Source organism: Trichoplusia ni, chromosome 3 (assembly GCF_003590095.1).
Source record: "Trichoplusia ni isolate ovarian cell line Hi5 chromosome 3, tn1, whole genome shotgun sequence".
Taxonomy (NCBI): domain Eukaryota; kingdom Metazoa; phylum Arthropoda; class Insecta; order Lepidoptera; family Noctuidae; genus Trichoplusia; species Trichoplusia ni.
This window is the reverse complement of record NC_039480.1, coordinates 7,160,088-7,175,635: the sequence shown is the minus strand read 5'-3', so window position 1 is coordinate 7,175,635 and position 15,548 is coordinate 7,160,088. Positions and strand designations below refer to the sequence as shown.

Sequence of the window (15,548 nt, the reverse complement as noted above, 5' to 3'; positions counted from 1 at the left end):
TAAATAAGGCTACTTTCTGAAGCATTTTTGCATTCGTGGAGGAAAATGCATCAGAAGAAAAATCTATTTTTTTATTTTGCATGTAATCTAATCTCATTGCACATGTCTGTTCAATGAATTATTTTCCTGTTACATGATATATAGGAAAATCTCAGGAATCAAAAGATATTGGAGAAAAGAAAATACCTACCATTATGATTAGTTTTTATAGATTTGTATGTTCTGCAAGTCACATAACTCTTAACACAAATAAAATCGATATCGCATACCTGTAACCTGAATGTTGTTTTTTGATAACACTGAAATCGGAATGCTCGCATATTTTGCAAGTCTTGTGTTCCTGCTATGTGCTAAGGGTGTGATCTTGTTCAGGACTTCGACTTGTTTACGAGACAATGAGGAGTTCTCTCTGTGCGGGTGGAGATGTCCAGCCACATGCATTAACTTAAGGTTTTTAGCATCAGGTACAAATTGTTTATGAATTCAAGCTAGCCTTTTATAAAGAAGGTTCGCAATTCGGCTGGTAGATATTTTTTTCTCTAAAAAGGAGACGGTTTACAATAAGGCTGGTATTTTTTTCACTTCTCGAATATTTCTGAGCCTATTTACCTATAATATATTCTTATATAATTTGTAGTTAAGTTATTTTTTCGCTTTAAGAACAGATTTTTTGGTCTCCGGTATTTTTTATTTGTTAAAAGTAATAAATTTAGCAGAAGCGTTACTAACAAAGGATCTCCGGCCCATTTCGTTTCGGTTCGGTTCAGGTTTAGGCAGTTAAAGTCTGACACTACCCATTTCTTCCCCCGAGGGAGTTTGTGTCCATGAGGATTCCCCTGGCCTTAACAAAAAATCCATAGTTTGTTGTGTATGATTGATTATACCATTAGATCTAATTAGCTATCTCGACAATTTGCAATAGTTAAGATTACAGTTCACAACAAGGCTTCTGCGTGTTTGACTTGTCCTGTATTCCTGTGTGAATTTATCCCGTAAATGCAAAAAGATTAATACTACTCTTGACTTCTTCAGATAAATAAAAATCTCGTGCATTTTGGATGACAGACATGTGCCCTTCGACGTGGGACTGTCGGGTGGGTTGCAGATGTTCACCTGGCTACGTGAGAGACGAGTACTCCAAGCAATGCGTGCTAGTCAAGAACTGTCCAGGTAACAAAGAAAAAATAACGAGACCACGTAGTCAAACTTTAACATCTATAGTTGATGCGCCGTATGATATGCGAATGCAGGCAATAATTGTCAATCGTGTGTGTTGTTGTGTGAGTGATGTTATCAAACGAAAGTATTCGATTGGTTAAAAATGTCAAATATATAAAAAGGATATGAATCAAAAATCTATCAATCCGATAGCCGATGTTTGATTATATAAAAGGAATTTGCTCATCAACGAATACGAGAACCGTCACGCATATCATCATACGGCGCATCAGTTATGGTAATAAATACATTAAAAAAAACCATCAACTACTTTTGCGCGGATTTTTCAGCAGGTTTTTTTTTCAATCTATTATTAAACAATTTAAAGTTCTATCATTAAAATATACATTTAAAATGTAGGTCATAAGATGTTGGTTACATTTACACGTACCTACTAGAATTTAATATCGACGCTACAATTTTGAGGTCAGCGATCGTGTTTTGTTATTATTCGTGCAAGTTCTTGTGCAATGCAGTTTGTACTTTAGAACTTCCTATATTTGTTACTATGCTGTTTTTTTACTATGATGTAGGTATTGTGACTATTATGGGAGTAGGCAGAGCTCTTAGTTTCGCTCTAAAACTATACATAGAAATTTGCTCTACATTTTATATTATCACTAGCTGTTGCCCGCGACTTCGCCCGCGTGGTTAGAGATATATATATTAGAGATAGGTTATCATTTATACCCGCCCTGTTTTTTTCCACATATTCCATTGTATCTAAATTTTATAATAATAATTGTAATTGTATATAGCCTAAAACCTACCTCGATGAATGGTCTATTCAACACAAAAATATTTTTTCAATTCGAACCAGTAGTTCCTGAGATTAGCGCGTTCAAACAAACAAACTCTTTAGCTTTATATATTAGTATAGATTTGGGAAAAGTGCCTTTGCAACTGGCGTTAATTAAATTATGCTGGATAATGTGGATTATGATAACGATCTGTAGATTTTTTTCTCTGTAGGGGAGATGTCTTTCCCCAGAAGTAGTAAGAATTTCCTTTTTTATTCGTTATGGGTTTCCTAACGATTTCCTTTTACTGATATTTTCTTTTGTCGGTAATGCTTTGAATAATGAAGACTAATATGTAGCATGCAAAAAGCCCTGATGGTACACGCCTGCAATAAGGCTGAAATTGTAATCTCTTGCTCGCCTAATACTCCTAGATATTTAATCCATGCAGGCCGAAACAATAATTATTCTGGTAAACGTATCGTGTCAGGAACAATGTATCAGACAGCTTATCCAATTTTTCTTACGTAAAACATAATAATATGTCAACTCTATAATAAATCGTGGACATGGTGACATGTTCTGGGTTCGATCCCCGCATTGGAATAGCCTTAGCGGATCACACGATTACACTACGATAACGTTCTTTCTGAATGTCAATTGTATGTTCGTCAAAGCCTCCATGATGCTGTGCTTAAAAACAACATAAAATTGAATAAAAAAAACCCCAACAATAATCCACATGACAAATCATCTTTAGCAGAATTTGCAAAGACTATGATGTAGTAATTGATACTCTCACTCGACAATAGCATTTCCATACTTACTTATTTTATAAGAACTCTCTTCTTTATGTCACCAATACACTATTTCAATGCGTTTCAATTTGAGTAACCACTCGGATAAATTTCTAGATTCCTTTATTCTTCCCAATTTTCACCCCCACAACTTACGGCTAAACCGATTTTTATACATTTGCTCTTGCATAATTATGCAAAAAAACTAGTCTGAAGTTGCTCAATCCGTAGGGAAGCTATGATGTCACACACGGTCACTTTGATATGTGTTTGTAATCATTGACAGCGGATGATTATATTCTTATCAGTGGCCTAATGTTTTTCCGAATGACTTGTTGAATTATTTGACACATTAGCTTAGATGGGTTTAGCCTTTGACAGGTGTAATAACCGCCCTTCAGCCAGAGCCGTGTAGAGAATTCGCGAGCGATCCCTTGACCCTGGCTTAAGCAGTAATAGGGGTCCAGGGTTAGGGGGTGTTTATATATTGTATGAAGGATTGCAACGCATTGCCATACACCGACACAAAAACGCGGATGACGTAGCACGGCGGTTCAGGTTTAGTCAGTAAAAGTCTGACACTACCCATTTCCTCCCCCGAGGGAGTGGGTGTCCATGAGGATTCCCCCGCCTAAACAAAAAAAAAAGGGGGTGTTTATATTCGGTGGAATTCGGATATATCCTCACGCTGTGCCCTCGATAAGGGTTAAGTCATTAATTAGCGTTCAAACCCGGAAAAAAAGGTTTTAGTAATAGTAACCCTTTTAGCAAAAATCATCTTCATCGACATACATTTATCATCCTACCTAATCTAACTATATCGTATGACGCGCCTTTTTAAAACTATGGCACCTGGACTTTGTAGCTTAGTTATTCATTTATTACAACATAATTAATATTTATTTAGTAAGAATTTTCATACGAATCGAGTGATCTAATTAAGGTTAAAACTTTAAGATAAAACATCTGACTTCGCAGAAATTACTCGGTCAAGTATGAAGTGGTACACTTTTGTAGATTGCAACCTCAGTACTTCCATCCGATCATAAGCTAAGTAGCTTAAGTATAAATATTAGTGTATCGTCAAACAAGGCATTCAGTAGTACCTAGCAGTAGTACAAACAGTCAACAATGAAGGTGATACTCTTGGCTGGTGTGTTCGCCGTCGTAGCCCTGTCAGTGGCTGGAGCTCCAACTTACAAAGAGGAAGAAGTACCTTACGCGAACCAGCGATATCTTGAAGACTATCTTCGTCAGCGACGAACTCCTTACGGAGCCGGGTACGTGCCGCCGTGCGCCGCCGCTGCTGCCAGCCAACTCCAGGTTCCAGTCTACGCCGCCGTGCCGCAGTACGGAGTACCACACTATGGATATTCTGGACCGCACTACCGCAGCGTAGAGCACCAGAACGATGAGATACTAGGTTTCTCCGATATGGACGTTGTTCCGGAACCTGTGCAGATGGCAAGATATGGAGGCTACGGCGGTGCGGCTTTAGGTGGCCTCCCAGCTGGCGGCTCACCTGTTGGTATCTCTTCCTACGGCGGGCATGGGCTCAGCTCGTATTCATCAGGACCTGCGCTAGGTGTATTCCCCAACGCTAGGGTCAGTGGTTGCAACGTTCCGCTGCTATTCAGCTGTTCGCCGTCTATAGTGTCTGGACACATGATGGAGTCTCATGGCCTAGGTGGCCTAGGCGGCCTAGCCGGTGCCGGTGGCGCAAGCGGTGCACCGCTGTCCGCCCTGCCGGCTGGTCTGCCAGGATCGTACAGGATTGTGGACGAGCCCGTGCACCACGAGGCTCACGTGCAGCAGGAAGCAGCAGAACATGAACACGCAGAACATACCGAGGCTGTCCATGAAGCCACCTCCGCTACACACCAATAGGCTTACGTCAATACACAGTGTAATAGATTAAGTTAGATTTATTACATCGATTTTATTAAATAAAGTCGTAATATTATAAATTAATGTTCTGTTTCAATTATACCCTTAATGATGGACTTGATATCTACAAAATAAAAATATATCTATTGCGTTACACAACATTTACACTTATCAACCTAAATGAAAATTATTTTTACTTGTTTTTGGCCAGTAATGCATAAAACTATGATCGCAGAAGAATGCTGTTACTGCAGATTATAAATAAAATATGTATAGACATGAATGCATAGTTTCACATAACGTACTTGCACGTGACAAAATGGTATTCAGAAACTAATTATATTTAGCCGAAACGCATTTTCCTCCAGCAGAGAATCGGATATAAATGAGCTAGTTATATACAAAAAAATTGTTATTTTTAAATTCCTCTTAAGGATATTCCTTCAAACAAAATGAAAGTTATTGTAATAGTCCTAATATCTGGCTACGGAGTTATTTCTGGGTTTGCGAATCCAGTGCACATGCGCGCTATGGATATGGATAAGCAAGAGTTAATGTTGCATTTAAATGAAGAGATCAATACGAAAACGCTTACCAAGTCTGATAGTATCTTTGAAGGTACAAGGGCTAAAGCGTTTGGAACAAACTTTAAGAAGGAACGTGGAATTACATCATCAAATGTCGAAGCAAATTTCACCGGGATAAGTAAAAGAAAAGTGGAATTGATTGACCAAGGATCAAGGAGGAAGAAGAGGACGCTCTGGTCATCAGAAGGAGTAGTCAGTCACCATAAAGTATCAGAAGATTATCCAGAAAAGGTCCAGGGCAACCGATACGTTGTTTCCAAGGATTACCCACTACCAAACCTCGTACGAGTCACTGTTCGTAAAGATTAAGAAATAAACGAAATTGATTTTAATTTTTGGGTTTCTGTTTATTTGGTAGTAGAACTAAAAGGAGATGTTTTTAAATTTTCAGCTGTTAGGTAAAACATTTACTTCCGATTTAATTTAATTTGAGGATAAGAATCACTCAAAGGTGTGATTCTTATCCTCAAATTTAAAAAAAATTGCTTATACTTTTTAAAGATAGGTCGAAAATAAATTATATTTATTCTACAAATAAATTATACCTAATCTACGAGACATTTTAAAGTGATTTTTATTCCATTTGGTACACCTACGCATTTCATACGTAAATGCAGAGTTTTCCTCTAACTGAAAGGTAACTTAAATATTTTCGGATCTATTAAAAGACCCGATTTATTCTTAGGTTGCAAAAAAATAAATAATCCTTGTCACTCAATTGCATTAAAAAACGTGAATAAAGATAAAATAAACCTCCCAATGCGAGTCAGTCCTATGAAACAGAGGGTTCTGTACAAATTGGCTAAAGGATAACGAAAATTTGACATCCACAATAAAAATTATGACCTTAAGAACATTGCTTAACCTCGCTTCTTTTTATTATTGTTGTAGTGTCGGCTAAAAAATACATCATCCGTGAAAATTTCGCAGCCTGGGTACTATGAGTTATAGCCACGTGTCGGACGTATACCACCGAAGAAGGACACGTCGTCCTTCTTGCGAGCGGTGAGGGGTGGGCTTTTTACATCTACTTGAAGTCTAAAAGGACTTAAGCTTGCCAGAGTCGCGCAAGACTATGTGTGTGGGATCCGGTGACTCTGGCTTAAGCAAATGATGGGGCCCGGGTTGTTTTTAGCAGGCGAGAGTAAGACATATCCGCGCCGTGTCTTCGACGTAGGTTGAAGCCATTAGCTTTACCTCCCGGAAAATAAGGTGATGGACGGAAAATATGGTGTAACCCTTCGGGTTCGGCACTCTAAAAATGTAATTCTAGGTAAAGTGTAAGGGAAAGTTCTCATACGGCGTGAAAATAGAAAACTCTTAGTTGCAATGTTTTTCATTCTTTTTTCAGTATACCAAACCTACATACATATTACATACCCACTTACTTATTTGTTAAATCTGTATAACTAACTTGAACTTTGTTTGGTAGTAGCTATCCAAGAGAATTCTGTACAAAATAAGGGAAATAGAAAATAAACATATTTGTGACGTCAATTGCAAATAATCAGTCGAACAATCATGCAATTTTGCTTATTTTTTTTAGTTCTTGACAGACATGCAATGTAAGGAATTTTGCATCGTACGTGTATTTAGAAAATAAAACATTTTGTCCGTACATTTTAATATGGGCAGATGTATAATTAAAAATAGGTATATCTGATAATTTGAGAAATTTAGTAGCCTTAACTCAAGGGGAACAACAAAATCAAGTTTCAGTTGCGATGCAGTTATTAGTAGCAAATTAAACATAGTACATTTATGTGACATTTAGCCTTAAATGAAATTAATGTTCATGCTATAATATACTCTATATACTTGGCTTAAATTGTTAGCATTTAACATATTAAATTATGACACCTGTAGTCTGTAAAAATATCAACTGCGACGTTAAAAATCTAAAATGGAACGTCAAAAAATCTTGTTACAATTAAATCAATAAAATGCAAGAAAATCCATATGTAAAGCTAGTGTATAATTATTTATTGACCAATTTGTGTCGTACGTGAAATAACGAAATACGTGAATTAATGTCAGCCTTAATTCATACGATCTCAATAACATAACTTGCAGTCGCTGCAATATTGGCATGATCGCGCTTGTAATCTAAAGGGGTGGGCAGACCTTTACTATTATTTTTTTTCGAGCTAAATACCAAAACGAATGACTTGAAATTCTCATTTAAAAGTTATTTAATGATGATGATTTTTGAGCTTTGTGACCTATTTGACATCCTCAAAACTTTCAAAGTCGGGATCTGAAAGTAAATTATTGATATTTTATCTATCATAGTTATAAATCGGTCCAAGCATAGCGTTTCTCCTGAACATTTAGAGAAGTGTAAACTAATCTTGTAGTACTAACCGGTGAAGATCAAACTCATGGAGTTTCTTTTTACACGTTTGAGCCCCTGCCCAACATTGCCCGCGTAGAACAAGCTTTTGTGTCTGGCTGCATCTACGGATGCTTGTCTAAGTCTGCGTGTTTTTGTGCATGTGACTTGAATTCCCGTGAAATCCCCCGCAACACAAGCGACACAAGGATTAAGTTCCTTAAAAATACGTCAATTTTGTATTATCAGCATACAATTATCCAATATCGAGGAAAAGCGAGGAAGGTGCTGGAAAATGTCATCTTAATACAAAAAAGCGTACTTCCAGCATATTTTGAGAACTTTATGAATTAGTGGTGGTCTTAATAACAAGATTTATTTTATGATGACGTCATAGACTTACTCTTACTTGTCTACATCGAATTTGCTTCGTTTAGCGTCCGAAAAAAGTAAAAAATGGATTACTACCACAGATTATTACCGTTCCTATTGACTTGCGTTTTAACTAAAAATTATTTTCACGAAACTATGTTACTGTGAATAGTTGATAATCAAGACATGATTATTTGATCGATTGAAATCTTTCCCTGTTCTTAATATATATTATTTAATGTGTATGTAAGTTTGTAGTAAGTGTGGTTATATTTATGTGCCCGACGAGCGGATGGGTTTCTCCACTGGACCTATGTAGAGCACGCTCAAGGGAACCCCGCAAATCGAAATGGTGTTTTCTGGTACTGGTACCGACATATTTAGGCGTAAATTAAATAAAATCTATCACTTGCTAGTCGGACTCGCGACATTTTGGCTTTCGTACAAATAGGCTAACGAATAACAAATACGTAAATAGTATGGTGTTTTAAATAAATACGTTTATCGCCATAATAACCGTTTCTCAATCTCCTCTTTATTTTTAGTATTTACACAGTGGCAACAATAGCTATCACGGTTCATGAGATACGGCCTGGAGGGAAACAGACAGATGCTGTCTATCTGTCCGTCTGACAAACAGGCAGTGGTGCCGCAGTAATAGAATTTCGGTTTAACCTTTTAGGTAGGGATCCTCGAAAAGCCTATTTCACAACGAATTTATTATGCATAGGTATTAATATTTACTGGTGTTTAAAATACGTGTGGGTTTTAAAATTAATGACCGTGTTTACCAAATTTTCGGATAGATTGTACTTAGCTGATATAATATTTTTATAACTTTATCGAGGAATGAAAAATGAAAGAAAAAAATAATGAAAAAAGAAAATGTTGCAAATGTAAACAGGACAAGATGTTAGTATGAGTTAAACATGTCGGTGTTATTGATACACTTTCGCACCAAATTTAGTGTTGTTAGTCAAAAATGGGTATTAGAATATTCTCAGTTTGTTTACTAGGAATTAAACCCGAAACCTTACGCTTTCAGTCCCTCAGTATAGGGCTAGGGCATTAATAATTTGCGAAAAAAGGTCAATATTATATTGACACAGTGGGTTATGTATATAGAACATCTGTAGTACAATTTATTTACGTTATACATAAACAATGTTAATGTTAAATGTATTTTTACAGTTAGATTGTTTGTTTTAATATAATTACGCACATTTATTAACTTAAAGCGTGTATTTCGAGTTTACATCGTTACTGTAACGAACCGGAAGGTGCAATGTCAGCATTTGTGCGAGTCAGGAAATAAGCACGTTTTGTTTTACTTTACGATTAAGCGAACACATCTCTTCAGGCTAAATTAGTATAAATTCTCCATACAGTTAACTCCCAGCATCAAACGTGTCATACACCACGATGAAGACACTTGTAGTCGTATCTGCTCTGGTGTCTCTCGCCTTGGCAGCCCCCTCTACCCCCGGAGAGGGCCTAAAGGACCGTAGTCCAGACTGGCACTACCAAGCTCAGCCTGGCTTAGCCGACGTTATCAAGAGAGAGAAGAAATCCCCATTGGATACTATTCTACAGAATGAAGCAACAAACATTGAAGATATCGACACCAGTGTTCCTGCTCAGACATCCAGAAGCATGGCGCTGAAGAAACCTTTGATTGTTAGAAGAAAGTATGGACACCACACACTGTTCCGCGATTCCGAAGAAGAAAAGGCCCTCACCGACTCCCACGAGACTTGCTCCAGACAAGTTAAAGTTAAGCTTTGTGGCGAAGATCGTGACTTCGGAAGTTCTAGGAGCCATGTTACTCACGACAGCGATATTCACATGTCCGAAGACGATGTAAAACATAGCATACTGATGGCAAAAGAGGCTGTAGAGACTTTGCAGCGTGACCTGAAGAAAATGGACCACCATGCCGCTATGAAATTGCGCACACATGAATCAGAGTCTGACACTGAGTTGCATGAAGATATTGAAAAAGCTAGAAAGGCTTTGGAACACATTCACCAAAATTTTGGTAATCTGGAATCGATGAACTTGCAGGCTACCGCTTCCAGGGACTCAGAAGCTATGCAGAATGTTCATATAACTATTGCGAAAACAGATGAAGAAAGAATGGCACAGTGGAAAGAAGCCATGGAAAACATTCAGAAAAATGTTGAGATAGCTAGAAACATCGAAGATAGTTTCAAAGCTGCTAGTCATCAAGACAGTATGGTGGTGGAGAAAACTGGAATTGAAACTGACAAGAAAGAGCATCAATTAAATGAAAATGTTGATACTCAACTACTCACAAATGGTGACAGTCAAATGCGGTCTATGGAGCAAACATCTTTAAATCACGAAGAAAAAGAAATTACTGAAGATAAGACCATGAACCAAGAAGTAAATGAACACCTTACAACTCAGAACGCTAGACAACAAGAAGCCACTGATGTTGATATGAACATGTCTCCTTCTGCTAATATTGAAATGCGTGAAACTGAAGTTAAAAATCAAGAGTTATTAGGAAGCGAAGGTCAAGAAGTAGAAGAGCATGCAAAAACGGCGGAAGAAAAAATAGAACATGTTCAGTCTCACACGAGCATGAATCTTGAACACGAGACCACTCATAGCCATCAGCATCATCACCATCATCACCATCACCAGGAGAAAAGCTCTGAAATGAATCAACATATGTCAATGGACCAAACTGAACATCATACTTCCCAGTTACCGTTAACTGAAGTAACTGAAGAAAGTGTAGAAACTAAACTGGCTCGGGAAAATGTTCCTGAATCGGAGATGGTTGTCCACACCATTACAAACAACATTAAGCCAACTTCAGACAGTTTAAAGGAACATCCACGCACTGTTGAACAAGTTGATATCAACGCTGAACAACACTTGAAACATGAAAAGAGCGCGGAGGAGACAACTAATGATATGATTGATTTTCTTGCCAAGTCTGCAGAGCAGTTGAAAGAAGAGGCAAAAGAAAGTGAAAATGTAATGACAGAATCACAAACCATTTCAGAACTTGGAAAGGCTGCTGAAATTTCAACTCTGAATCACGTTCAAATTGTGGAACCAAAAGAGGCCGTTGAAATAGAAGAAAAGAAAATTGATAGTATCCCTAAATCGTCTGAACATTCAGAACTTAAAGACTTACAGGGAACTGCCACACATCATGAAAATAAAATGATGGCTAAGGCGGTTGAACACAAAGAGCACGTGGTTGATCACATGGTAGAACATTTAGAAATGCCTCACCTGACCACTTTAACAGCGCCCAAACATGCAGAAGAAAACCACCACCACCACTTGCATCATATTCACCCAGAAATTGCCTTGGGTCATGTATCTCCTAAAAATACCATTGAAGAATCAATGAACATTCCGGAAGACAACATCGAAAATCACATGATCCAGGAACATGAGATTGATCACATGAGACATTCTTACATTCCGGAACACGCTCACCAACCTAATAGAATAGGCTTTGCACATGACTACGACCTTTCAAGCCACGGCCAACACCAGGTGCATCCTTACCCCTTGAGAAATCACCACAGCATGATGTCACATCCCGGTATGCATGACTTGGGTAATTTCGGAGGCGTGCACTCTAATTACCATGGAGGTATGAGGGAAGCTATGGAAGGCCTTGGGTCCGAGCACAACTTCCGTTGGCAGCCCACACACGAGTCTGCTAGAGGAGCTTATGGAGCTGGTCTGTCAGGCTCCTTAGGGCCTGCTGGTGGAGCTGTCGGTGTATTCCCGACCGCAAACACCGGTGGTTGTGGCATCCCCTTGCTGCTGAGCTGTTCTCCATCTGTAGTATCTGGCAGCTTGGCCAAACCTCACTCCATCGGTGGCTCGTACGGACCCTCGTACAGAAATGAAGAGGACTTCGGATTCCACAACAAGCGTGACATCAAGAAGACAAACGAGCACAGAACTACCAACACCCTGCGCAGCAGCGCCATCATCAAGCAGAAGACTCCCACATTACTAGACACTAAACAATAACGTGATTCAACGACTATTGGAAAACGGAAGCCGACGAAGTGATCCACTAATTTATTTATTTAATTTTGTACTCATTTTTCTATGTTTTTAAAACATCACAAAGGTAATAAAGCATTTTCTTAAATCTTGTAGTATTCATTTCAACACATCGCATATATTCCTAAGCGTAAAACAACATCTATCTTCTAAAATATGTGTAATTTTGCAGTAATTACTAATTACCGAATTTCACCGAGTGGGGAATATTTGCATTTTTGTGAAAATACATACATTTGGGACAAAATAAGTACCTTAAAAAATATTTATTAATGTTAGGCATAACAGCAAATTATCTTGGTTAAAAAATAAACAAACAACTTTGTGTGTGATATGTTTACTTGGGCGCACAAACTACATGCTCTCCTGTAACGCTAAAGTTTATAGGAATTTTTATACGTATTCTGCTCATCTCAGAAACGGCTTGCCCAGTTCTGATAAATAAATACCTTAAAAAACCTAGTTTCAAGGAGTTACGCGTAAGCTAATTTTATAAATAAATAAACTAATTTATTGTTCCTGCTTAAGGTGAATCCTATAATTAAAGAATTCATACTCCACCACTAGATTTACATTGCAAGACACAAATTATCCTGAAACATCTCTCAACGGTGAAAGAAAACAACGTGAGTCAATCTGGATTCCAAATATTGGAATCTCCCGTCCCCAACCCGCAGTGAGCTAGTGTGATGCTTTAATCTTACCTATGCGGGAAGAGGCCTGATTGCAAAATACAAATTCTCTTCAAGTTGTCCACGATTACTTTGTAAATTGTAAGATGACACCATGCATTCAAAAGTCAATGCCTTTAAAACTTGCTGAATTGATCAATACAATGCATTGAAGTGATAAAATAACTTTCAATTTTAGTATATTGAAAGACAGTGAATAATGACAATGTTATGTGCCTGTGTCGTGTTTTGTGTGAGCTTCGGCTTTATCCAGACTGTTCCTATAACTTATAATGAACCTTATGAAGTAAACGAAGATTACTTGAACTCTGATTACAATGCGATAGTGAGAGCTGCGCGCAATTTGATGCTAAACCCAGCCTCTGAGTCTCTGCTACCGTTAGGAGATGCAAGCCATTTAGAGGACACAGGGATATTTCAACATAATGACGTCATTCGCCTGCCCACGGTACCAACTGTACCTTCTGGAGATTTTTTCGTCATGCCACAGATCCCATACATCGATGACAGAAATGTTCTACCATATGTTTTAAACGCAGACAATCTACAGTCGTGGAGAAACCAGTACTTGCAGACACCTTACATTGATCAACCTAACTACGAAACAGGATCAATGAACCTTGAATCAAGCCCATATGAGGTAGATTTATATCCTGTGGTTCATACAAGTTTATCGGCAGCGCTGAACCCGGTACCCGCTATTCACACATTACCTCCAGTTTATTCGACACACATTCACGAAACCATTCCGTCCTTGGAAGAAAGAGGGGACTACGACTTAGACGTGCTGAATCCTGAAAACTCAGAGCTTTCCGTACCGAACTTGCGGATAAGTCGTTCGAGAACAGGGGATTACATGGACGAGTTGAGACATGAGGCCATTATGAGCAATATTCTGCCGACGATGCCTGTGCCGTATGTACGAGGTACTGAACACTATGAACTGCCACAACGGGAGCATTTTCAAAGACCACTGATAGGGGTTTATCCCAACGGTGCCGCGAATGACTGCGCTCTACCCTTGCTTTTCAACTGCTCTCCTGGTGTCGTCCGTGGCACAATGTCTGATGCATACCCAGATTACGTACGTTCTGGATTATCAGAGACATCTTACAGGCAAAGAAGATACAACCCGGAAAATAAGCATCCAATAAAACGAGATAGTAATAAACTAATGAGTATCTTACTGTAAATATGTACGTTACGTATTCTGTGTCTCAATAAACAGTTTATTTGTAAATACATTTGTTTTATTTCTGCCTTTCATTAAGCATTTCAGTATGCTTAAGTATGTTTTATGCAAATATATTATAATTCTGCGGCGATTACAAATGATTGCCTCGATTGCCAACTTCATCAATAATTAATCAAAGGTGATATTTCTGAGTTTAAAGTTTATATTTCAATGTAATCTTTTATTACCATTTAAGGTAATAAAAGATTACATTGAAATATAAACTTTATATTTAGAAGGTACTTTCATTATTAATGAGTTTATTATTTAAATGTATTTAATACATTATTTTTGTCCTCAGAAGCATCAAAATGTCCTACAGGTGAAGTCCTGGGTTCGAACCTACAATGCATCACTCGTAAGCACATTAGCAACACTAACGAGTCGCACTGGGATGATTACAATTGAAGATAAAACGGTATAAATATGTGTCGAATTAGATTTGAAAAAACTAAGTACAGAATACAGTTGTTTCTTTTATAACAGAACCCGCGTTTAGCATCTCATCATTTTCGTAACACGACATAAAACATGTCGCGAACGACTTACTTTTACTACTAGCTACTACTAACTTGCACAAGTAGGTTTACAGACAACAGACAAGTCTTACAGGTACAGGTATACGGGATAAGGTCAACCTTCAAACAAAGGCAACTACGCCAGCTAGGTGGCAAACGAGAGGGTAAGTTAGGCAAGAATTCGTTTCACCTCTTTTCCGAAATTTAGTTCACCCCCTTAACCACAAAGGATAAATTCATGATGAAAAACGTCAAACTTAACACTCTTCTTTTTACGTCGGGGGTTAATAATAGAAAGTTGAACGCTCAAAGCGACTCATATCTGATTTATGCGCAGTTCTTTACAATGTCTTGTTTATTTACTTCGTCTAGTAATATGGCGTGATGTAAATTCCTGGAACGATACACAAATAGGCAGCTGCTTCCTTCCTCGAATATTTCCAGTCTTTACCTTCAGCGAATCTACACTGATTGATATAACAACGTAATAATAAACAAATATTATCGATTAGATAGCGTATCGCTGTAGGTACTGGAAATGAAAATATCAAGATTTGAACAGGACGTAGTAATGTGTATAATGTAAACAGGCATTGGTTTGTAAAGTTTCAGAACTATACCTACTTATCTATTATACAAGTGCAGGTTACCTAGAACCTTCTTGGGGAGTCTTTTCTCAAGAAGTGGTTATAGGTAAAAAAGGTAAGGTAAGGTCGTTAGTGGAAGCGAGACACAGCTCTACCTCGTGTAGAGCGCTATCTCTTTTCCACAATCACTTGTCTTACTCTAGGGATTAGTTTTAGATGTAGTTGTCATTTTTAGTTATCTTCGAAACAAATTAATCTTGTTTTGCTCAAATGTAATGTATCCTTTTCGCTTAAATGTAATGTTAAGTATCTATGAAATTGATGAATTTTATACATTCCTATTCCTACAGTATAAATTATGGTAATAATCAGTAATCAACTTAAACGCTCTGTCAGACAAGACAAAGTAATTAAACATAATTAATTAAAGTACAGGCTACTATACTTAACGATAATCTCAACGAGGTGAATAGTGGTACTTAAACATTATTAAGGTAATTATAGTATTATCGAAGT

At 37.8% G+C, this 15,548-nt stretch overlaps 4 protein-coding genes across 4 annotated transcripts; all 4 read left to right on the top strand.

Moving 5' to 3' along the window:
• The first annotated feature begins 266 nt into the window (after positions 1 to 266).
• LOC113491700 (zonadhesin-like) lies at positions 267 to 14,385 on the top strand. Its single transcript, XM_026868818.1, has 3 exons — positions 267 to 464; positions 1,066 to 1,170; positions 14,229 to 14,385. The coding sequence occupies exons 1-3, from the start codon at positions 281 to 283 to the stop codon at positions 14,333 to 14,335; spliced, it is 396 nt and encodes a 131-aa protein (XP_026724619.1). The 5' UTR covers positions 267 to 280; the 3' UTR covers positions 14,336 to 14,385.
• Positions 3,827 to 4,726, top strand: LOC113491697 (elastin-like). Its single transcript, XM_026868816.1, has one exon. The coding sequence runs from the start codon at positions 3,887 to 3,889 to the stop codon at positions 4,640 to 4,642; it is 756 nt and encodes a 251-aa protein (XP_026724617.1). The 5' UTR covers positions 3,827 to 3,886; the 3' UTR covers positions 4,643 to 4,726.
• On the top strand, positions 9,145 to 12,089 carry LOC113491693 (stress response protein NST1-like). Its single transcript, XM_026868812.1, has one exon. The coding sequence runs from the start codon at positions 9,356 to 9,358 to the stop codon at positions 11,963 to 11,965; it is 2,610 nt and encodes an 869-aa protein (XP_026724613.1). The 5' UTR covers positions 9,145 to 9,355; the 3' UTR covers positions 11,966 to 12,089.
• LOC113491696 lies at positions 12,725 to 13,933 on the top strand. Its single transcript, XM_026868815.1, has one exon. The coding sequence runs from the start codon at positions 12,893 to 12,895 to the stop codon at positions 13,883 to 13,885; it is 993 nt and encodes a 330-aa protein (XP_026724616.1). The 5' UTR covers positions 12,725 to 12,892; the 3' UTR covers positions 13,886 to 13,933.
• Positions 14,386 to 15,548: the final 1,163 nt, after the last annotated feature.